The 26500-nt window shown below is 38.7% G+C and overlaps 1 protein-coding gene across 1 annotated transcript in view; it reads right to left on the bottom strand.

Moving 5' to 3' along the window:
- The window catches only part of ATRNL1 (attractin like 1), a 751710-nt gene that overhangs the window by 716207 nt on the left and 9003 nt on the right, over positions 1-26500 (bottom strand). Inside the window, exon 2 of the mRNA XM_070470251.1 lies at positions 883-966. Coding sequence (XP_070326352.1) covers positions 883-966 — 84 coding nt within the window. The remainder of the gene's footprint in view (positions 1-882; positions 967-26500) is intronic.

Below are 26500 nucleotides of genomic sequence, written 5' to 3'. Positions count from 1 at the left end.
GAAATGTGCTATGTCTTAATTAAGGTAGAGATATATAAACTGTAAACTTCACTGAAACTTTATTTACCTGTACACTTAATACAGATGTATTTCATTATATGCAAATTGTACTTAAATAAAGTTGATTTTTAAATTCAGCACTCAAGACTATTCTTATTTCTATCAACCTTTAACTACAGGTACTAATAAGGTCTTCAAATTTAATCAAAACATCTCAGTATGATACACTGCCATTTGTTAACAAATAAAGGAGACCATAGGTACAAAGGTAATTAATACTCTAAAGTTTTAAAAAATCTTTTAAAGTAACAACAACAATAAAAAATACCCAGTTTTCCAGACTCTTTAAAAATCATAAAACAGTTCAAAAACAACTAATATCAGTTCATCTATGATTCATTCATGTGTTTAAATAGATAAATTCAGTCACAACCCTAATTACTGAAAAATGCCTTTAAAAGGACAATTAACTCTTTTAGGAAATGTTCTTTTTTTAACACCTTTAGAACTAAAATGATGAACACTATGAACAAATGGCATAATTCAGCATGGAATATTTTTATACTTTCTATGGAGTCTTCAAATTCTATAACAAGCTATTTAAAATAAGCCAAAAATGCATACTTTATTTAATGTCATAGTGACAGAACTTAAAAATAAAATATATGCAAAAATTAAACTACTGTCACAAGGGTATTGTAATTTATATTAAATATGATATCTAAAATTTATAAATCCCATTTTAAAATATAATGAATAATATTTTCCAACAATAAACAACAGAATATGTAACTTTGAAGTTGTTATATCTTTATAATGTTTTATACTGGTAAGCATTTATCACTGCAGAATAAATTAATTTAACCCAAACTGTATACTTACTAGCCTTCAATTAGCCATGTACATTTAGTTTTATATTTATAGTTAATTGGACCATCTGTTAAATATCCAGAAGGTTCTGTTAACCTAGAAAACAAAATTACAAAAATGATTACCTATAATAGCATAAAACATTTAAAGACACTAATCCAAGCTTCCAAAAAGGAGAATTTGTTTACAACTTAAGAAAATTTTCAAATTGCCATTTATCTCTCTAAATCTCAAAAAAACTTGTTTTTTAATTTCTTTAAGTTTTTATATGATTGTTTCATTTTACAAACTGGAGAAACACATTGAAAGACTGAACATTATACAGATGGGTTCCATGCTGATGCAAAATAAATTCAGTAACACTTCCTCTGCACAAAAATTAGATGGAGGCAAAAAAAAAGATAAAATGCACTTTGAAAGATGCAGATCTACGGAGCAGAGAAATAGTATATGTACCAAGTACTCTGGGGGGAGTTTACACTGTTAGCTCTGTTTGTTTTTCATGCAGCAGGATTGCAAAGTAGCTATCACCAGACTTTACTGAATTCTGCTACCTGTTTTTATTATCATTTTCTTTTGCCTACTTTATACCTAGTCCAAGAACTCAATTTTAAAAATAGGGTAAATCAAGGGTTTTTTTAATTATCCTCTATTTTAAACACAAAAAATAAAAAGATAATTAGAAAAGCTTCAGATTTTCAGACTTTTAAAATATTTAAAGAATAACCCAATTCTACTTCATATTGTTCTCCTAAGCTCCAGCCCACTTATTTTATCAAGAAAAGACAATGTTTTAAATAAAGATATCTTTCCATTTAGCCTTTATATATTTATATAGGCATATAGATACACACGGGCTTCCCACGTGGCACTAGTGGTAAAGAACCCGCCTGCCAGTGCAAGAGACTTATGAGAGACGCAGGTTTGATTCCTGGGTAGGGAAGATCCCCTGGAGGAAGGCATGGCAACCCACTCTAGTATTCCTGCCTTGAGAATCCCATGGACAGAGAGCCTGGCAGGCTACAGTCCACAGGGTGGCAAAGAGTTGGACACGACTAAATCAAATTAGCTCGCACACACACACACAGAGACACACCCTGGGGCTCATCAGTCTTTATACATTCACATATAGATACACACACACACACACATATATATACACATGTACACAAAGTTATCAGGGTCATTATTTAGTTCAAGACAATATTAAATTCTCCTTATAGCAGTGAGTATTAAAAACATTAGGGGGGAAAAAGCTTCATTTACCTAAATCAGCATTGACATAAAGGTCAATAAATATCAATATTACTTACAAATCTTTCATAATCCCTGCAAATTACTTTGGGCAAAAAAAGGGGCTAATTCATGCTTGGAAAACTCCAGTGTTCTCAAATTAATCTAACACTAAATTTCCTATGTATCAGGTGTTACTGTAAGCTCACAATGTTACCTCACTTAAAAATCTCAAAAACACCAAGAAATCGTAAACATTATTAATCCCATACTACAGATAAGAAAACTCAAGTACATTTTTAACAGGTTAAATAATTTGTCACTTCCAATAATAGCTGCAAATGAAGTAATTCAAACTTCCACTGAAGATAACTTAAAAAGATAAAAGAACGATTTTTTTTTATCTCTTTTTTTTTCCATTTATTTTTATTAGTTGGAGGCTAATTACATCATTACAGTAGTTTTTGTCATACATTGAAATGAATTAGCCATGGATTTACATGTATTCCCCTTTAAATCTTATAAGTAACAGAATGGTAAGATCTACTAAGTCAAGATCCAGAAGTTGCAAATTCTTTAAGAACTGGGCATGCAGAGTGACTTTTGTTATGGAGAATTTCATCTATTTATTAGAGACTGCCAAAAGGCAGAGAGTGCTTTTAGTAGCCTCAAGGAGAGAGGGGGACAAACGTTGGAGGCAATAACCTACAAAAGTAGGGGCTCAAATAAACAACATGGCACTCTGATCTAGGACATGATGATTTGCTAGTAGGGTGAAGATGTACCAGAAACGAAATCTGCATGGACTGTAACCCAACTACAAGTCATCAGGATGGCAGAAAACTCCAAGACCTACCACTGGCTTAAGGTGAGACTAGAACTACTATTTGGAGAAGGAAATAGCAACCCATTCCAGTATTCTTACCTGAAAAACCCTGTGGACAGAGGAGCCTGGTGGGCTATAGGCCATCGAGTATCAGGCCAAGCCTCCTAACAGAAGATACAAAAACGCTCTCTATAAAAAGATAACATTATCCCAGCCCTCAACTTATTTCTAGCAGTAATTTTTCAAATAAGATGTCTACTATAATCAAAGATAATCAGGTATATGAAGATAGAAGACAACAAAATAACAACGAACAGAACAGCTTCAGAAAGAGATCTGAAGAATGCCTAATATGTGGAGAATATCAAATGTGCCCTACATAATAAACATGATTTACCAAGTTCAAAAAGACAACAGACAAGAGTTAAAATTTTGGCAGTTAATTGAAGCCATAAAAAGTAACAGTATGCTTGAAAAATAATGGAAATGCTAATTATGAAAACTATATTAATCAAAATTAAGAATTTGATGGACAGTTTTAACAACACATTGTTGTTGTTGTCGCTGTTATTGTTGTTGTTCAGTCGTCCAGTCATGTCTGACTCTTTGTGACCCCATGGACTGTAGCACGCCAGGCCTTCCTGTCCCTCACCATCTCCCGGAGTTTGCCCAAGTTCATGTTCATTGCATTAAACATATTAAACACAGCTAAAATAGGATGAGCAATCCAGAAGACAGGTCCATAAGAAAATATCCAGACTACAGCAGGATGGTTGAGGGTTCAACCCATTAAGTGTGGATCACTCCACCAAGTAAAACTCCGAGGAGATAAGATCCTAGCTAAGGGCAGGAGAAATATGGAATGGGGACAGGAAGAACAAAATCACAGACATCAATTATGGTCTTTTAACACATTAAATAACACATTAAACCCAGATAACCATGAGGGTGTGATCACTCACCTAAAGCCAGACATCCTGGAATGCAAAGTCAAGTGGGCCTTAGGAAGCATCACTACAGACAAAGCTAGTGGAGGTGATAGAATTCCAGTTGAGCTATTTCAAATCCTAAAAGATGATGCTGTGAAAGTGCTGCACTCATATTCCAGCATATTTGGAAAACTCAGCAGTGGTCACAGGACTAGAAAAGGTCAATTTTCATTCCAACTCCAAAGAAAGGCAATGCCAAAGAATGCTCAAACTACTGCACAATGGCACTCATTTCACACACTAGCAAAGTACTGCTCAAAATTCTCCAAGCCAGGCTTCAACAGTACATGAATCATGAACTTCCAGATGTTCAAGCTGGATTTAAAAAAATGCAGAGGAACCAGAAATCAAATTGCAAACATCTGCTGGATCACAGAAAAAGCAAGAGAGTTCCAGAAAAACATCTACTTCTGCTTTATTGACTATGCCAAAGTCTTTGACTATGTGGATCACAACAAACTGTGGAAAATTCTTGAAGAGATGGGAATATCAGACCACCTGACCTGTGTCTTGAGAAATCTCTATGCAGGTAAAGAAGCAACAGTTAGAACCAGACATGGAACAACAGACTGGTTCCAAATTGGGAAAGGAGTACATTAAGGCTGTACATTGTCACCCTGCTTATTTAACTTATATGCAGAGTACATCATGAGAAATGCTGGACTGGATGAAGCACAAGCTGGAATCAAGATTGCTGGGAGAAATAATAATAATCTCAGATATGCAGATGATACCACCCTTACGGCAGAAAGTGAAGAACTAAACAGCTTCTTGATGAAAGTAAAAGAGGAGAATGAAAAAGTTGGCTTAAAACTCAACATTCGGAAAACTAAGATCATGGCATCTGGTCCCATCACCTCATGGCAAATAGATGGGGAAATAATGGAAACACTGACAGACTTTATTTTGGGGGGCTCCAAAATCACTGCACATGGTGAAAGCAGCCATGAAATTAAAAGGCACTTGCTTCTTGGAAGAAAAGCTACGACCAACCTAGACAGCATATTAAAAAGCAGAGACATTACTTTGCCAACAAAGGTCCATCTAGTCAAAGCTATGGTTTTTCCAGTAGTCATGTATGGATGTGAGAGTTGAACCATAAAGAAAGCTGAGTGCCGAAGAACTGATGCTTTTTAACTGTGGTGTTGGAGAAGACTCTTGAGAGTCCCTTGGGCTGCAAAGAGAAGGAACCATCCTAAAGGTTCAATCCTAAAGGTTTCCATCCTAAAGGAAATCAGTCCTGAATATTCATTGGAAGGACAGATGCTGAAGCTGAAACTCCCTCCAATACTTTGGCCACCTGATGAGAAGAACTGACTCACTGAAACAGACCCTGATGCTGGGAAAGACTGAAGGCAGGAGGAGAAAGGGATGACAGATGATGAGATGGTTGGATGGTATCACTGACTCTATGGACATAAGTTTGAGCAATCTCCAAGAGCTGGTGATGAACAGGGAAGCCTGGCGTGCTGCAGTTCATGGGGTCACAAAGAGTCAGACATGACTAAGTGACTGAACTGAACTGAACACATTAAATAAGTATCCTAACAGCTTTGAATAGTGTCTATTTGATACACACACACCCACATCTTCTCTCTTCTCCACAATTTTATTTACAAGTTGTTGGAAGTTAACTTTACAATTTAGACTTTAGTTAATGTATGCCTATGTCTGAATATGAAGAGCAAGTAATACAACCAGTGATAGATACAATGACTCTGGAAACTGTTTCCTTGTTTTGGACAAAAGATGAGAACTTCTTCACTTAGAAAAAGTATATATTCTTAGGTAGAAACACAGCTTTGCTGGTTGTTGGGGAGTTCATATGTGTTTAGAAGGATGCATACAGAAGCTGACTAAGGCAGACTGTATCAGTTATCCATTGACTCCTACTTCAAAATTTTGCCTACTCTGTGAAAACGGATCTAGGCCCTTTGAACATTTTTTTTTTTCCCAGATGGCAGGATACTAAGCCTGCAGGCTTTCTCAACAGAGCACACTGGAGACTGCAGGAGGAAAGAGATCTGCCTCCTTGGTTCCAATGTATTCACTCAACAAGCTTCTGCACCTTGCTGGCTTCTGCAGCACTAGACTCCTACAGTGCCTGATGGCCACCAGCACCCAGCCACCAAGAGCCGCCCCCAGCACTTCCCCTCAGGTAGTTCTGCAGAGGAGCACCTCCAGGGAGACACCACTCCGTGAACAGCCTTCCCCAGAATCCTGTAAGTAACCACAGTAAATTTCACAGGTAGAGCTTTCCAGTGACTTTTCTGCCAAACCAGCCAAGTTCACTCTCCCAACAAGGTCTGATCTCAGGCCAGGTTCCAGGGACTCTCACTTATGTGCTCCAGCTCAGACATAACGTGGAAGGCACTGATCTTTGTATCTACAATTTCCATATCCTGCAGAGTTCTCTTTATTTCTTGGAAAAGACCTTGTTACTGGGAAAGACTGAGGGCAAGAGGAGGAGGGGATGACAGAGGATGAGATGGGTGGATGACATCATCGACGCAATGGACATGAGTTTGAGCAAACTCCAAGAGATAGTGAAGGACAGAGAAGCCTGGTGTGCTGCAGCCCATGGGATCACAGAGAGTCAGACACGCCTGAGTCACTGAACGGCAACAGCCGAGTTCTCATTGCTCCAATCCGCGTTACAGTCTCTAATCCTTCACATTAAGCTTTTCCTACGAAAATTCCTCTGTGATTCTCTTTCCTGATTGGACCCAAGTTAGTTAGTGTGAGTCGCTCAGTCATGTCTGACTCTTTGCAACCCATGGACTGAAGCCCTCCAGGCTCCTCTGTCCATGGGATTTTCCAGGCAAGAATATTGGAGTGGGTTGCCATTTCCTCCTCCAGGGGATCTTCCCAAGCCACGGAAGGAACCCACGTTTCCTGTGTCTCCTGCACTGAAGGTGGTTTCTTTATCCACTGAGCCATCGGGACCCAAACCAACCAATAATAGTAAAGGGTATGCAAATTTAAATCACAATAGCATACCACTATGAAGCCAACAGGATGGCGAAAATTAGAAAGATTAATAATACCAAATACTGGCAAGGATGTGGCTATAAAGAATTCTCACAGGATAAATCAGTACAATAACTTTACAAAGTAATCTGAAGTGATCTTGCATAGCTGAAAATGGACATATCTTACATAGTGGCCAACAGTGTCAGCATATTCTCTTATCATTTCCATACACTCCAGTCTGGCTTTTCCAGGCCCACACCTGCATCTATGTTGAAGGGCTCCCTCTATCTACCAGAATCCACTCTTCCTGTGTCTGTGGTGGGCTGAAAGTTCCCGTGAAATCAACATCCTCCCAGAGTGGGCCTTGGCCAATGAACGACCTGGAAAAACTCCAAGCATCCTTACCTCTTTGTTGGGATAATAATGAAGAGCACTTCCTTGTGGGATTTAGCTCCAGTCATCCAATGTGGCACCTGATTTGCTAACATACCTTTTTTAGTAGCTTCTTCTCTTGTCTTGTATCACTTTTGTCAGTGCCCCTGAATCTCCCAAATATACCACACGTGCTCAATTTTGGTTTTGGAAACCAAAAAATTCATGTGACTTGATTTACCGCAATATTGGCTTTATTGGTGGTCTGGAACAGAGCCCACAATATCTCTGAGGTATGCCTGTACTTGTTCTTAAGTCACGACAGGTAACAGCAGAAATGATCAAATCAATGACAGCTGGCTACAGGAACCATACATTCAAAAGCCATGTAATTACTGGCAGCCCTATATATATAATGACCAAAAATAAATACATTTAAAATCCCCAAATGTTTGGCAGTTAAACAGACTAGTAAGTCTCAAGGACAATTGCCAAAAAAATGTAATTGTTAATACTAAAACCACATCATATCAAAATTTATAAGATGAAGCTCAACCACCATTCAGAAAGAAATTTATAGCTCTAAACATATATATTAAAAATTTCAAAATCAATTATTTTGACTTGGGAATGTGGGAAGCCACATGCATGCTCATGGAGACTTTTCTTACACTGCAAGCCGAGAAAAGACCTGAAAAGACTACACTTCCACCTCTGGCTGATTTTTAGACTCAGAGCAAGAAGGAAGTGAAGGCTAAGGCAGAGTCATAGACCTCCTGGCCAAGCACTGCAGGAGTGTCCCAACAGAGTTCACCTGCACACACTAAGAGAGCTCCTTATTTTTTCTTGATGCCACACACTTGAGGAAATCTATGTCAAAACACTGCTAAGTCCCTTCAGTCGTGTCCAACTCTGTGCAACCCCATAGACGGCAGCCCACCAGGCTCCCCTGTCCCTGGGATTCTCCAGGCAAGAACACTGGAGCGGGTTGCCATTTCCTTCTCCAGCGCATGAAAGTGAAAAGTAAAAGTGAAAGTGAAGTCGCTCAGTCGTGTCCGACTCTTAGCAACCCCATGGGCTGCAGCCTACCAGGCTCCTCCGTCCATGGAATTTTCCAGGCAAGAGTACTGGAGTGGGGTGCCATTGCCTTCTCTGATGTCAAAAAACTAGCTTACCATAAACTAAGGAATAGAGACTTTAGAAACCATATACAATGAAGAATACAGTCATTACAAAAAATAGTTTAGAAAAGTCATTGAACAAATACACATCTATAACCACATAAAATGAACCCTGAAAGGAGGGAAGAACTCAATTTCTAGAGTTATCACATTAAAATAATCAAATGCCCAGTCTCAACATAAATCACAAAGCATATAAAGAAACACCAAAGTACAGCCACTCACAAGAGAAATTAACAGATACTGTCCTTGAGCAAACACAGAAATTGTATTTGTTAGACAAATACTTTAAATCAAGTATTCTAAATATACTCAAAAATGCTAACGGAAATCAAGACAAAGAGCTGATGAAAGATGGAAACAGGAAAATGATGTCTTGACAAATAGAGAATATCAATAAATATTTAGAAATTTTACTATCACAGCTTATTATTTCCATTCTCTCAAAAATCAAGGGAATAAAAGAGGAAATTCTCTATAAAAATTTCCTCTGGAGTTAAACAAGGCTTAGATCCATCAGTGGGTTCCATTAAGAAATCCTTCTCCCTAGTTTCTGATAGTGTAACAAACCCTTAAAATCAAAATATTGCTATAATTTAAACTGCAAAAATCTCAAACTGGGGCTGAATCTAATGATACAAATTACAGTTTAGAGCCTCAGAGAGTCAATTTTAAAGGAATCCTAATTTGTTCCATGACCCTACACAACCACTCTTTCCATTTTTTCTCTAATGGAAGAAGAGGAGTATAACATATTCAAAAAATACCTTAATAGTCAGGAAACGTACAGCTCTTTTATTAATAGGAAGAAAATAAACCTGGAAATTTAAGAACAGGCAACCTTGCAACTGCTGTTGCTGTTGTTATTCAGTCGTTAAGCCACGTCCGACTCTTTGCAACCCCATGGACTACAGCATCCCAGGCTCCTCAGTCCTCCACTATCTCCCAGAGTTGGCTCAAATTCATGTCCATTGAGTCAGTGACGCTATCTAACCATCTCATTCCCCTGCTGCCCTCTTCTCCTTTCACCTTCAATCCTTCCCAGCATCAGGGTCTTTTCCAATGAGTCAGCTCTTCAAGTCAGGTGGCCAAGGTACTTGAGCTTCAGCTTCAGCACCAGTCCTTTGCAACTATTATCTACAGTATAATCTATCTTCTGCAAAGAGTTGGACACAACTTAGCAACTAAGCATGCACACAATCTATCTTCCTAGTAAGGAATACCCCTCCCAAACTCCATATGAGGAAGTCTATGCTACTGGGGACTTCTTTCCCCAAAACCTCTCTATTTCTCCATCACCCACCCACTCAAACTAACCCAGTCCTGTGCTATGTTTGGAAACGTTACCCTTAGTTTAACATATATTTTCCCTCCTCTAAAGAAACATATACTATAGGAGTTACCACTATAACCCTTTTATAGGTTATAAAAGGTCATGCAAAAGAACTGTTATGTTCCCCCACCCCAGCTGCACAACAAGAGCACATGAAACCTACCCACTGTCCCACCCTCTTCATCTTCAGAAACACAATTACACAGACTTAAGAGAAAAGTCTACTCACTGTGGCACCTGAAATTTTTCTCTACCTTCATCCCCATCCCTAACAAAAGTACCTACCCAAGAGCTTATCTTTGCCTCCACTTACTGCAAAGAGGTTTCCTTTTTGCCATTTTCACTCTTTTAGAAATAAGCGGGGTGCTGACACAAACCAAGACAAATGGGATGGAAAATCCTTTCTCACTATCAAGAGTTAGGAGTAAAAGGGGGAAAACTACTACCACTTACACAATAATGAAGGAGCTCCTGATCTCTTCTCCAGATGAAAGGATCTTCATCTTTATGCCACCTGAACAAAGCATTCCCATTACACACTTTGGACATCTTCACAACCTGGAACTGTCCTAAAATTCAGAAGTCTTGCACTCCAAGATTACGCTCTGACCACAAACACCTAGTTTCCAATCTATTTCTTCACCTCTTACTCTTAACGTCTATACATTCCAGATGGGTAGAGATTTTTAAAAATTAGGTAACATACAGTACAGGACCAAAGGTCCATAGCACAAACATTACTTTGCCGACAAAGGTCTATATAGTCAAAGCTATAGTTTCTCCAGTAGTCATTTATGGATGTGAGAGTCGGACAATAAAGAAAGCTGAGTGCCAAAGAATTGATGCTTTTGAACTGTGGTGTTGGAGAAGACTCTTGACAGTCCCTTGAACTGAAAGAAGATCAAACCAGTCAATCCTGAAGGAAATCAATCCTGAATATTCACTGGAAGTTCTGATGGTAAAGCAGAAGCTCCAATACTCTGGCCACCTGATGTGAAGAGATGCCTCATTAGAAAAGACCCTGATGCTGGGCAAGACTGAAGGCAGGAGGAGAAGGGGTTGAGAGAGGACAAGACGGTTGGATGGCATCACAATGGACATGAGTCTGAGCGAGCTCCAGGAGATGGTGAAGGACAGGGAAGCCTGGTGCACTGCAGTCCATGGTGTCGCAGAGTAGGACAGGACAGAGCGACTGAACAACAACAGTTCAGCTACATCACAGGTAAAACAGGCTGCGGCTGTTTCTCATGTTGTCTCTACAGTGCATTCTGAGTTTCAAGCAGTTCACTTCTCTCCTAATTTGTAGCAATTGTGTTCTTGAATTGAGAACCATACTGACATGGTTAATCTAGATCAGGGTTCCATAAACCTATAGCCTATTGTGTGTTTGTGTAAATGAAGTTTTATTGGAACACAGCGACACCCATTTGTTTACATATATCTAAGGCTGCTTACATGCTACGAGAACAGAGTTGAGTAGTGACAACCATATGGCCTACAAAGCCTAAAATATCTACTATCTGGCCCTTCACAGAAAAAGTTTGCCAGTCTCTGTCTAGATGCCTGCATATGCCCATATGCCTTGCCAATGTCTCACCAGCTGAAACGCTTCAATCCAGAGTCCTTAATCAAATAAGCATGCTAAGATGTTTATAACACAGGAATGGGCACTACGAAATGCAGGAAAACCAGCAGAAACATTAAACAGAACTAACATTAAATCAATTAAAGTGTTATTCTCTACCCTGGACATGAATACAAAATCTGATTAAGACATTTTAAAAATAAGAAAAATGCAATCGTTTTAATATCATAAAGTATTACAGGAAACAATAAGTCCTGCTTATCAAAGTATATGGGTTTAGTGCTAGCATAACCACTCTAGAGAGAAAACAATCAGATCCACCCAGGGATAGTCTTTACCCAGAGTTGGCTTTGGAAGTCAACTTCACAAGCAAGTCTTTTATTAAATAGTGTTTTTAATTAAAATATTACTAATATTTATTGACCTATTTTTAAATAAAATGAAGAGAACCTCTAGATTATACTCATTGGTGTTTTTTTCCCCTCTGCACTCTGATACCTTATTGTATTACACCGTGCTGAGCCAGCACTTCTTGCTTTCTGTACAGTGCGCTATGCATCCTCACTCCCAAGTCTGCACTCTCTGTCCACCTGATCCCTAATAAAAGTGGAGGTGAGGGGACTTTCTCCCCTACAGTAGAAGTCTCCAAACTTTAATTATCATGTTCTCTCATCAGGAATATTTTTTACTACATAAATCTAATATATGTATCTGTGTGCTTATCCTGTCTGACTCTGTGTGACCCCATGAACAGTAGCCCACCAGGCTCCTCTGTCCATGGGACTCTCCAGGCAAGAATACTGGAGTGGGTTGCCTTTCTTTCTCTTATATGTATATTTACATGTTAATAAACATAGACCTGGAGAAGGCAATGGCACCCCACTCCAGTATTTTTGCCTGGAAAATTCCATGGATGGAGGAGCCTGGTAGGCTGCAGTCCATGGGGTCGCTACGGGTCGGACATGACTGAGCAACTTCACTTTCACTTTTCACTTTCATGCATTGGAGAGGGAAATGGCAACCTACTCCAATGTTCTTGCCTGGAGAATCCCAGGGACGAGGGAGCCTTGTGGGCTGCATCTATGGGGTCGCACAGAGTCAGACACAACTGAAGTGACAGCAGCAGCAGCAAACATAGACCATTTAAATATTATGTACTATGAAGCATAAATTTAAGAGATCAAAATTAAAAATAATAGTGACAGAAGTCCTAATATTTTCTTCCCACACTCCAATAAGTCACCACGGGTATCAGCCCACTTTGGAGATCACTAATTTGTATAAATCATATCCTAGCTACAGCAGTACCGACTTATTTAGCTAATATTTTCCCCCATGTAAGTACACTAACCAAGCTGCAGATACCACCTGGACTGGCCACCAGCACACACTAACTAAAATGTCTACACACTGACCTCGGTGATAGCAAACAGAATGTGCTTGGTTAGCTATCAAGCCTAGTATTGAAGGAAGGAGCTCTTTATTCCTCACTTTCCCAGGATCTAGGGTGGAAAATCACTGACTTCTGGTTAAATGACACCAGAAGGATCATCACCATCTCCCTCCAGCAAATAAAGAGAACTCTTTTCTATGATCCTTCAAAATACTGTATTCCCATTGCTGAGTGAGAGTTAGTCGCTCAGTTATGTCTGACTCTCCGCAGCCGAATGGACTGTAGCCCACCAGGCCCCTCTGTCTAAGGGGTTCTCCAGGCCAGAAAACTGTGAGTGGGTAGCCATTCCATTCTCAAGGGGATCTTCTCAACCCAGGGACAGAACCCAGGTCTCCTGCATTGCAGGCAGATTCTTTACCACTGAGCCACCAGGGAAGCCCCATTGCCATTGTTAATCTTTCCCAATTTCATCTTCAACCAGACTTCAAATAGTTGCCAGGACAAAACAGTGTCTTCAGGCAGAATGTTACTAAGATCAGTCTCAAAAAGATTTCATCATTTCAATCTGTCTATTATATGTCAATACTTATCAATGGATAAGTTAGACTGGACTTGACAACAGTTATTCTGGGTACTCAGAGGCCTTTTATTCAAGTATTTGAGCATCTGCGGGCCAATATAATTAAGCATTTAATTTACTTTCAGGCTTCTTGCCATGTTAAATATGGCTAATGTCAAGTTGAGTTCCACATCAAGCAAAGAAACTGCAAAGACAGGAAGAAAATTTTCAATTTTCAAGAGGCTGTTTTCAGTCATCCTCTTTTTTTTTTTTCTTTAATGACGGTAAGAAAGCATATATTGTCCACTCTTCGTGTTTCCATGTGGAAGGATTTTGATGAGACTGACACTCCTGGCCTCTCTTCCCACATCTCACTCCCTCCTTCTTCCCCAGTGGAGAAGGGGTGACTTCTGATTGGGAAGTTAAGAAGAGAAACCTGGGCAAGTGATGCTCAGCCAACTCAGAGGTGATGCATTCTGCCTACCTTCCTCTACACAGTAAGGGCTCTGCCTGGAACTATGGACCAGCAATTGCCTAGCGCTGCCTAGGGATAAATTATATAATTCAAGTATTTTTTTAGTTACATAGTCCCTTCCACATGCTAATCATTCTTTTCAAACACATCTACTATCTAATAACACAGACAATCTCTTCCCCTTTGGTTAAACTGACATCACATCTACTAATCATTTCAGAACCTTTATGTGTCTGCAACAAAATTTCCTGATTCATTTTTGGTAGCATATAGTTTAGGTACCTACAGGGTAAAACAGGTATCTTTGGCTCAAGCAGTGTTTCAGAAAAACACTGAGGCCAAAGTGATGAGACCATCAAAATTCCACAGCATCTTTCTTAAAATTAGTAAACTTATACCAATCATTTAAGAGTATGAATTCCTCTAAAATCATTCCTCTAAATCATTTAGAGTGTGAATAACCATTTAAATAATTCCTCTAAAATCATTTAGAGTGTGAATAATCATGGTAGATCAAAGAAAGTCAAGGAAGGTATATAAAGCATTGTAAGAAACTAAACCCACAAATTATCCTATATTATTGTTGTTATAACCCTATATGCAAAACAGAAAAAGAGACTCAGATGTATAGAACAGACTTGTGGACTCTGGGAGAAGGCGAGGGTGGGATGTTTCAAGAGAACAGCATTGAAACATGTATATTATCTAGGGTGAAACAGATCACCAGCCCAGGTTGGGTGCATGAGACAAGTGCTCGGGCCTAGTGCACTGGGAAGACCCAGAGGGATCGGGTGCAGAGGGAGGTGGGAGGGGGGACCGGGATGGGGAATACACGTAAATCCATGGCTAATTCATTTCAATGTATGACAAAAACCACTGCAATGATGTAAAGTAATTAGCTTCCAACTAATAAAAATAAATGGAAAAAAAAAATCCAATTTAAAAAAATAAATAAATAACAAAACTCAATTGACCACCATGCTTAAAGAAATGATTTAATCTTCTGGTTAACTGAATAATATGATTAACTAACTCAACCAGAATACCTTCTTTCAATGATTTGTTGCTGTAAGTACTCTTGAATTTGTTTTATTTTTATTGCTATGTTAACAAACTACCATAAACTTAGAAATCCCAAACAGTATGCTTTTCAACATGATTTTCTCACATTCCTATAGGTCGGAGTCCCTGTGGACTCAGATGAGAGTTAGCTGAGCTGAGCTCTTATCTGGAGGCTTCTGAAAAGAGTCCACTTGCAGACTCATTCAGCTTGTTGACAGAGTTCAGTTCTTTGAGTCTGCGGGACTGAGATCCCTGTTTTCTTTTCTTTCCCCTGTTTTCTTGATAGCTGCTGTGGAGGGGTTGCTCCCAGCTCCCAGAGGTCACTCTAGAGTCCTTTTCCACATGGCCCCTTCATCTTAACCCTTCCAGCAACAGTATGTTAAATCCTTCTTGCCCCTCCAATCTTTGGCTTCCTCTCCTTCCAGCAATCCTGAGCCACTTTTAAATGGCCTATGTGACTACTGAGATAATCTCCCTTTGGCCACAAAACATAAAATCATTAGAGTAACACCAGGGAGCAAAGGTCATGAGAGCCATCTTAAATGCCCAGCAATATTCTTGGCATGGGGGATAAGATTTTGAAACATCTTTAGAAAGCAGATTAGTATTCACCTGGGGAGCAGGGAAAGAAAGGAGAGTGAATGTTCTTGAATACAAGGTTGACTTTATGGAATAATAAAATGTTCTAAAATTATAGTTACAAATGCACAACTCTCTAACTATACCTTAAAAACCATTAAATTGTATTCTTTAAGCTGGTGAGATTTATGTTATGTAAATTACATCTCAATAAAGCTGTTAAAATAGATAACAACAAAAAAAAACAAAGTAAAAAAAAGTTTTTGCGCTCTTGGACCTTACATTCTAGAACAATGCTGTCCAACAGAACTTCCTGAAATGATAGAAATGTTTTATATATGTGCAATATGGTAATCGCTAGGCACATGTGCCTCCTGAGCACTTGAAATGTGGCCCATGCAAAAAGTTAACTGAACCTCTAAACATTCATTTCAATTAACTTTAATAGCCACACGTGGATAGTGATTGCGGCATCGGACAACTTAGGTCTAGAAAGAGGGGAGACAATATACAAATAGCAAATATATGTAGAACATATAAAGTAATGATATGTATCATATAGATGGAGTGATGGAACATTCCTCATCACAAAGATGGAGATCTATAGAAATATGTCAGGTATGTGTATCTATATATATACACATACAAAAATACCTACACCACACACACACATATATATATAGAGAGAGATTCATTGTATCTATAAGTATCTACATATAATATAGATATTCAGGTAATACAAATATTGAACACTGTAATTCAATCAACAATAGGAAAATTTTTTATTCTCATTGTACAATCTTCCTAAACTTTTTTGAAAAATTAAATTTAAAAACTACTTTTGAAATCACTCCATCTGCCAAAACTATTTTTAAATGTACATACACAGTGACCATTATTATACTTCCTTTCCTACAATACAATGATTCTTACCATTTTGAGATCTGAAATCACTTTTGAGACTCTTGTAAAAGCTATTACCTCCTGCCTAGAAAAATTCATACAAATAATATTTTATATACAAATCTGAGGGCTCCCCTGGTAGCTCGGGTGGTAAAGAATCTGCCTGCAATGCAGGAGACCCAGGTTCAATTCCTGGGTCAGGAAGATCCCCTGGAGAAGGGATACGCTACCCAGTCCATTATACTTGGGCTTCCCTGATGGCTCAGATGGTAAAGAATCAGTCTGCAATGTGGGAGACCTGGGTTTGATCCCTGGGTTGGGAAGATCCCTGGGAGAAATGCCAATAACCTCAGATATGCAGATGATACCACCTTTATTGCAGAAAGCGAAGAGGAATTAAATAGCCTCTTGATGAAGGTGCAAGAGGAGAGTGAAAACCCTGGCTTAAAACTCAACATTCAAAAACACTAAGATCATGACATCCAGTCCCATCACTTCACAGCAAATAGATGGGAAAACAATGGAAACAGTGACAGACTTTATTTTCTTGGAGCTCCAAAATCACTGCAGATGGTGACTGCAGCCATGAAATTAAAAGACGCTTGCTCCTTGGAAGAAAAGCTATGACCAACCTAGACAGCATATTAAAAAGGAGAGACATTCCTTTGCTGACAAAGGTCCATTAGTCGAAGCTATGGTTTTTCCAGTAGCCAGGTACGGATGTGAGAGTTGGACCATAAAGAAGGCCAAGTGTCACAGAATTGATGCTTTTGAACTGTGGTATTGGAGAAGACAAGATCTTGAAAATAACTTGGACTGTAAGGAAATCAAACCAGTCGATCCTAAAGGAAATCAATCCTGAATATTCATTGGAGGAATTGATACTGACAGTAAAGCGCCTGCCTACAATGCAGGAGACCCGGTTTCAATCCCTGGGTCAGGAAGATCCCCTGGAAAAGGCAATGGCAACCCACCCCAGCATTCTTGCCTGGAAAATCCCATGGACAGAGGAGCCTGGTAGGCTACAGTCCATGGGGTCGCAGAGAGTCAGACACAACTGAGCGACTTCACTTTCACTTTCTGAAGTTCCAATACTTTGGCCACCTGATGCGAAGAGCCAACTCATTGTAAAAGACCCTGATATTGGGAAAGATTGAAGTCAGGAGGAGAAGGGGATGACAGAGGACAAGATGGTTGGATGGCATCAGCGACTCGATGGACATGCGTTTGAGCAAGCTCCAGGAGATGGTGAGGGACAGTGAAGCCTGGCTTGCTGCAGTCTATGGGGTCGCAAAGGATTGGACGCAACTGAGCAATACACAAATCTAAAGATTCACGAACCACTCACAGCCCATCCAGGAACCTGATATTAAAAGTTCTGCTATAACATACATTCAAATAATCAACAAGCTTGGAGACACATAAAATACTGCTATATCACAGAAAATTATTTAATGAGCTTAAATGTTTCTTTTGGTATCTCTGTGTGCTGTAAAATGCACTCATTCATGTTAACTTCATAAAGGACACGTAAGAACTCTGTAGAATATTCTCTTTTCACTCAAGAATAGACATGACTAAGAAGCTAGAAGAAACATGAAAAGCTTCTGAAGAGCTACAGGGATCTCAGCCCGGTCCCCTGCCAAATGTGTCACGCCAACTCCCTAAGCCACGGTTTCACTGTGGCTTTCACAGTTATAATAATGACACTTATTTCAGAAGATTGTTTTAAAACTATAATGACATAAAACTTAATAGTGTTCGGTAAAGCAACAAAGTAAATCCAAGCAACAGTCACAGCACAATGGCAGAAACAGATCTTAAACCTCTGTCAGTTTGGTGCCAAAACGCATGATCCTAAGAACCCCTATGCTATCCAGAAATCCAGAAGATGAGAAATTTATACCTAAGGAGAAACTTCATATTGAAGAGAAGATGGCTTGCTATGGAAAAAGAGCCAAAAAGACCTGTTTGGCAACCCAGCTATCAATTTAGTAGCTATCAGACTTTGCAAAAATAACTGTTTCAGGTTCTTACTGTACTGCAACTGTAAAATGAGAACAACAACAGGACTTTCATCAGCAATGAAAACGGCAACACAGGGAAAAGCTTTTCTCACCACATATTATCATTTCTCCTCTAAACTCATAATTTAACTTGGGAAATGTTAGTTTCAATGCCATTAATACTAGTCTTACATGAGATAGCTGGAATAATAAATTTTATTTTCTAGAAAAAAATTCATTATTAGCAATAATTATAGTGTCATAAAAGCACAAATGAAGTCTGGCATAAAACTTAATACATCAAAATGTGAAAAATGCTCTTAATCTTCTATGTTTTATAAGAGACAGAGAATCAACTTGGAAGTTCCTAATTTACACAGTGGCTTTATTTCTGAAATGCTTACATTCCCCACATTCTATGGGGAAAAATAGTATCTCTCCCTCCCCATGGGGATGGAGAAGGGGGGAAGTGGGAGTGCAGTCACTTCAACCATCCCCACCTGTACTAAGCAAATACCAGCAAGGAGGCAGCACTATTGCCTCTCAGCCCTGAGGGTGCAGCGGCTCCAGAGACTGCGGGGTGGACCATCTCTGCCCTGCTCTAAGCAAATGACAGCAGAATTAGCACCAAGGGAATGGCAATCCACTCCAGTGTTCTTGCCTGGAGAATTCCACAGACAGAAGCCAGGCAAGCTACAATCCATGGGGTCGCTAAATGGAACGAAACGACAGAGATGAGAAAGGTGAAAAGGGATTCCTTACATCCGGTATGAAGTCCTGGACACGCCCACATACAGTTTCGCATGTAGGTGAAACTAATCAGAATCAACACAGCGAAAACTTACAAAACTGAACGATGGTATGGAGTGCCATCTGTGTTTCAGAATGGCCTCTGGGTGGTAGACAAGCAAGGCAGACGAGAACAGCACTGCGAAAGCCAACTGAATTGTAACTGAATGGGTCTTCGAATCTCAGCACGATGGAGAGCCAGCACACTCCAAGGATACACTCAAAAGAAATTACAATGTGCACAAAACCTGTACACAAAAATGCATAGCAGCATTATTCATAGTAGCCAAAAGGTAGAAATAAGCCAAATGTCCACCAGCTGATAAACAGAAAAACAAATGTGGAATACTGATACAATGAAATTTGACAACATGCTAAGGAAGAGAAGTCAAGGACAAAAAAATGATAGGATTACATGATTCCACTTATATGGAATGTCCATAAGAAGCAATCTCATAGAGAAAGTAGATTAGCAGCTGCCTAAATTAATGGAATTGGTGGGTAGGAAAATGGAGAGTAACTACAAATGGGTATGGGTTTCCTTACAGGGTGATGAAAAAGTTCTGAAACTAGAGAGTGGTGATGGCTGCACCACTCTCTGAAAATACTAAAGACCACTGAATCATACTCTAAAATGGTATTATGGTATGTATGAATATTATGGCTATAATTTATAACTCAAAAAAGCTGTCACTTTTTAAAAGTGAGCTATATCAGATATGCCAAAATGAGCTGACTGCCTCCTAGAACAGAATATTTAAATAGGAACAATAATCTCATACACAGTACTCAAAATTATCCAGAATACAATCCAAAATTACTTGCCATATAAAATCTCAACTCACCTGAGAAGCGATCATCAACAGGTATCATTACCAATATGTCAAAGATCCTGGAATTATCTGTCAAGAATCTTAAAGCAGCTATCAGAAAAATGGCCCAACAACAGATACAAAGATTTTTGAAACAAATATAAAAATAACAGTTTCAGCAAAGAAACAGAAGACATAAAAGAAGAACAAAATGTAAAAATGTAATAAATTAAACTTCTCATAAAAACTCACAAGATGAGCCCAAAAACAGAATAGAGAAGACAGAGGAAAGAATTAGTAAACATAAAGATACATAAATAAAAATCATCCAATCTGAATAGATAAAAGAGACTGAAGGAAATGAACAGAGCTATACTGACCTAAAAGTTAATAATAAAACATTTCACATTTGTCTCGTTGGAGTCACAAGAGAATTAAAAACTGGAGAGCTGAAAAAAATTTCTGAAGAAATGAAATTTTTGCAAATTTTGAAAAAGATACAAACTTACAAGACGCTAAGCAAATAATGAACAAAGGAAACTCAAAGAATTGCACATCATAACCAAATTTCTGAAAATCTAAGAGAAAAAAAAAAAAGACAAAGGAAGATGACATATTACCTAGAAAAGAATCACAATTTGAATGACAACAGATCCTTCATCAGAACCCGTGGAATCACTCACTATCTTAAGTACTCCAGTTCTTAGGCAAAAGAGTGCTCAGTCACTCAGTCATGTCCAACTCTTTGCAACCCCATGAACTGCAGCCCTCCAGGCGCCTCTGCCCATGGGATTTTCCAGGCAAGAATACTGGAGTGGGTTGCCACTTCCTTCTCCAAGGCAAAAGAGAGATATGATCAAATTTTTCTTCTATCAAACAAACTCTGGCAGCAGTACAGGATAGATTAGCAAGAAGGAAAAAAAAAAGAATCAGAGAGATTAATCAAAGGGCTACTGCAACAACTCAAGAAAGAAAACTTCAGGACCTGACAAAAATGGCCACAGAGACGGCAAGGATGGCCAAACCTGGAGAGAACGGAAGCAGTACATGCAAGTGTACATCAATCTTAAGAGAAATTCTGTCTCTTCAACAGCAAGAATAACTGGCTAAAAGTGCCCTTTCAAGATGAAGAGTGTGGGAGGAATCATAAGAAAGAGGAGCTGAAGATGGAGATATTCCAATTCTGTATATGATCCCACGGAAGACTCAGGCTCAATCCGAACTGCTCATGTGTGGGACAGACCCAAAAGCAGCTTAACAGAGGCTTTGAGAACTGAAATGAAATTTAAAACATTGCAAAGTTTCAGACTAATCCCTGAGTCGCATGTGTGCATTCAGATCCAAAGGCTTTGAAAACAGCACTAAGATTAGAACCACTGGCCTCGGAAAGCAAGACAGAGAATTTGCTACTTGTATCTAACTGGTGGGTTGCCTACTATATAAGAATAAATAAATAGACAGGGCTTTTCAGGTGGCTCAGTGGTAAAGATTCTGCCTACTAATGCAGGAGATGCAGGTTTCATCCCTCGGTCGGGAAGATCCCGTGGAGGAGGAAATGGTAACCCACTTCAGTATTCTCGCTTGGGACATCCCATGGACAGAGGAGCCTGGCAGGCCACCATCCACAGTGTTGCAAAGAGTTGGACATGACTGAGCACCATGACCACCATCATCAAATAGCTAAATAAATCAATATTCTCCAGGACCCAAAACCTACATAACATCCAGAACATCCAGAATACATCCAAAACCACTCAACATCCAAAGAACTAGGACTATGTAACAAATTCTCAATGGAAAAGAAAATCAACAGATATCAATCCTAAGAAAATCCAGAATTGGAATCACCAAAGATGTTAGCTATTATAACTGGACTCCATGAGGTAAAGGTAAAGGCACTTAAATGAAATAGGAAGAAAAGTTTTTAACAGAGAAAAAGAATTCATAAAAAAGAACACAATAGGAATGTTGCGACTGGAAAATATATCTTAAATTTTAAAATGACTAGATGGGTTCAAAAGCATAGTGACTACAGAGGCAACAGTCAGTGAAGCTGATGATAGTTCAACAGAAATTATACAATCTAAAGAAAGAAAGAAAAAAAAAGAACAGAGCCTCAAGGATTTGTGGTACTAAACAAAAGTCTAACATTAGTATCACTTAAGTCCCAGAAAGAGAAGGGCAAAAGACTGGTGCAGAAAAATATCTTTCAAGAAATAGTGTTTTTTTAAAAAAATCCCTGTATTTGGTGGAAGACAGAAATATAAATTCAAGATGCTCAGCAAACCCTAACCAGGGTACATTCAAAGAAAGTTACACCCAGATACATCAGAATCTGAACTGCTAAAAATAAAAGATGTACAAAAAGCTTAAAAGTAAAGTAGGAAAAATTAAATTGGACATACAGGGGAAAAACAATTAAAATAGAATGACGGCAGACTTCCCATCAGAAACCATGAAAGCTAGAAGAGAGTCAAGCAACATCTTTAAAATACTGAGAGAAAAGAACTGTCAGCCCAGAATTCTGTACTTGGGGAAATATCCTTCAGTAAAGAAGGCAAAATAAAGATATTCTCAGAACAGACAACCCACTCCAGTATTCTTGGGCTTCCCCTGTGGCGTTGGGAAGATCCCCTGGAGAAGGGAAGGGCTACCCACTCCAGTATTCTGGCCTGGAGAATTCCATGGACTGTATAGTCCATGGGGTCGCAAAGAGTCGGACACTATTGAGCAACTTTCACTTTCACTTTCAGAACAAGGAAAACTAAAATAATCCATCAGCAGTTACGCTCAAAACAAAAAGCAAAAGGAAGCAATTCAAACAAAAGGGACATGACCCTAGCAGGAAATTTATATCTTGAGAAATAAAGAGCAAAAGAAAGAGCAGATATCAGAGAAAACGTAAAAAGACTGCTTTCCTCTTCTTGGATTCTTTAAAATATGTATGACTTTTGAAAGCAAAATTGATACCTTTATCTGATGGGATTTGCCACACATGTAGACGTGAGATATATATATGTATATATATACACCCACTTCAGAATTCTTGGCTGGGACATCCCATGGACAGAGGAGCCTGGCAGGCCACAGTCCACAGGGTTGCAAAGAGTTGGACATGAGCATATATATACATATGACAATTATAACAAAGGTCGGTGGATGAGGATAAATTGACCTATGTGATTCCAAAATTTCTTAATTTTCCTAAAGTAATATAAATATTAACTCTGAATAGACTATAAAAAGCTACCTATGCCTACTGTAATCACTAACACACTAGCATAACCACTAAAAAATAATACAAAGACAAACACCCAAAGGGACAATGGAAAATTTAAATGGAATGCTAAAAGATATCTGGATACAAAGCCACAACAGACCAATATAAAGAGAGAGAGTATCAGACTGGATTTTATATATATATATTTACATATGCATACATACATATGCTTAGGTCAGGAAGATCCCCTGGAAAAGGAAATGGCAACCCACCCCATTATTCTTGCCTGGAAAAGCCCATGAACAGAAGGAGCGTGGTGGGCTACAGTCCATGGGGTCACAAAGAGTTGGACACAACTTAACAACTGAACAACACAACCACATACATAAAAACACACATTATTCTTTCCAAATCAAAAAAGATACATAAAGCAAACAATATGCAAAACTACTGTGGCTCTTAATGTCAATGTAGACTTCAAAGTAAAAACAATTACCAAAGAAAACAGGAAATTATATAATGATGAATGGGTCAGTTCACCAAAAAGACAGAACAATTCTAATTGTGAATGTGTCTACCAAAAAAGCTTCAAAATACAAAAAGCAAAATGGACAGAAATGAAAGGAAACAAACAGATAAATCCATAAATAAAGTTGGAAACTTCAACACTCCTCTTTAAGTAATCAACAGAAGAAGTAGATAAGAGTATCATTAGGGATATAAAAGATCTGAACAATTTAAACAACCAACTTGACCATCTTGACTTTTCTGTAAAACACTCCAGTCAACAACAAAATGTACATTGTTTCAACTGCACATGCAACATTCACAACAGACCATATTAACTCCAAAAAACAAGTCTTAACAAATTTATTAAAACTGGAATCATACAACGTACATTTTTTTTAACATAGTGGAATTAAACTAGAAATAAATAAAAGAAAAAGATTTTGTAAATTCCCAAATATTTGGAAATTAAACAAAACACTTCTACATAAGCCAAAGAGAATGTCTCAAGGTAAAGTATAACTTAGTTTAATTACACTGAATAAAATCAAAGTATTGCATATCACAATATGCGAGACTCAGCTAAAGCAGTGCTCAGAAGAACATGTGTAGCATTCAAATACTCTTACTGAAAGGAAGAAATATCTCAAATTAATGATCAAAGCTTTTCATCTTAAGAAAAGAGGATAAGAAAAGCAAATTAAAACCAAAGGAAGCAGGGAATTCCCTGGTAATCCAGAGGTTAAGACTGGGGTTTTCACTGTTGTGGGCCCAGGTTTAAAATTACAAGAAAAAAAAAGAAAGCAGCAAGCAATGAAGCTGAAAACAACAAAAGAAAAACAAACATTAGGAATCAATGAAACCAAACACATATTCTTTGAAAAGATTGATAACATTAATAAATGGCCAGCAAGACTAAGCAGGAAAAAAGAAGGAAAAAAGACATAAGCTACCAATATCAAAAATTGAAGAAGAAATATTAAAAACCGCACAGATTTTAAAAGGATAAGGAAATATTATGAACAACTTTATGTCCATAACTTTGAAAACTTAGATGAAATGGACTCATTTTTGTTAAGGTACAATCTGCCAAAACTCATTCAAGAAATAGATAAAATGAATATCCCTGCACCTATTAAAGAAATTGAGTTCACAGCTGCAAGTCTTCCACAAAGAAATTCCAAGGCCAGATGGCATCACTGATGAATCTGTCAAACATTTACGAAAACAGTAATACCAGTTCTACATAAATCCTTCCAGAAAACATAAGAAAAGGGAGTAATTTGTAACTCACTTTATAAGGTTAGCATTATACCAATGATAAGGAAACCAAAGACATTACAAGAAAATTACAGAGTAATCTCTCTCATCAACACATAAGCAAAAATCCTCAACAAAATATTATCAAATTAAATCCAACAATATATAAAAAGTGTAATACATTGCAAAGCAAGGAGTTAACCCCAGGAATGCAAGGTTGATTAAACATTTGAAAATCAATCAATTTAATTCACCAATATTAACACACAAAAGAAGAAAAATCAAATGACTATCTCAACAGATGTAGAAAAAATCACCCAGGAATGCAAGGTTGATTAGACATTTGAAAATCAATCAATGTAATTCACCAATATTAACACACAAAAGAAGAAAAATCAAATGACTATCTCAATAGACGGAGAAAAAAGTCATGTGACAAAATTCAACACACATACAGTTTTTCCAGTGGTCATGTATGGATGTGAGAGTTGGACTGTGAAGAAAGCTGAGCACGGAAAAATTGATGCTTTTGAACTGTGGTGTTGGAGAAGACTCTTGAGAGTCCCTTGGACTGCAAGGAGATCCAACCAGTCCATCCTAAAGAAGATCAGTCCTGGGTGTTCATTGGAAGGACTGATGTTGAAGCTGAAACTCCAATACTTCGGCCACCTTATGCGAAGAGTTGACTCATTGGAAAAGACCCTGATACTGGGAGGGATTGGGGGCAGGAGGAGAAGGGTACGACAGAGGATGAGATGGCTGGATGGCATCACCAACTCAATGGACATGAGTTTGATTAAATTCCGGGAGTTGGTGATGGACAGGGAGGCCTGGCGTCCTGCAATTCATGGGGTCGCAAAGAGTTGGATACAACTGAGCGACTGAACTAAACTGAACTGATACATGACTGTAAATGGAAAAACTCTTATTTCCTATCCGCCTGTGTAGAAAAATATCCAGTTCCTCCCCACTGTGTATTGTTCCCCATAAGTCTCCTTTTCTACTCACACCACCTTCACTTTGGTCACCAAATGTATGGAGGTTTTCCCCCCATTACCAAGGAATCCGGATGAAGCTCCAATACTTTCGCCACCTAATGCAGACAGCCAACTCGTTGGAAAAGACCTTGATGCTGGAAAAGATGGAAGGCAGAAGAAGAGGGCAACAGAGGATGAGATGATGGGATGGCATCACCAATGCAACAGACATGAACTTGGGCAAACTCTGGGAGATGGTGAGGGACAGGGAAGCCTGGGATGCTGCAATCCACGAGGTCGCGAAGAGTCAGACATGACTTAGCAACTGAACAAGAACAACCACCAAGGAACTCACAGACACCCGAAGGGTGTCCAAGAATTCAACTCAATTCTGGAGTTGAACAGGAGACAGCATCAGATTCCACAGGTTAAGGGTTCAGTCCTATAAAACTCCCCCCTCAACTCTGACACCAAGTGCAATCCCATTTAACACCTATGCTTCTGACCAACTAGCCACAGACTGGGGGATCCAAACACCCACTCCTTGTATTCGATCAGCTGGCTACAGAGGCTCACAGAACTCAGACATTTTATTT

This window comes from Odocoileus virginianus, chromosome 7, assembly GCF_023699985.2.
Source record: "Odocoileus virginianus isolate 20LAN1187 ecotype Illinois chromosome 7, Ovbor_1.2, whole genome shotgun sequence".
NCBI classification, from domain to species: Eukaryota; Metazoa; Chordata; class Mammalia; order Artiodactyla; family Cervidae; genus Odocoileus; species Odocoileus virginianus.
Note: the sequence above shows the minus strand (reverse complement) of the source record. Positions and strands in the feature narration are given on the sequence as shown.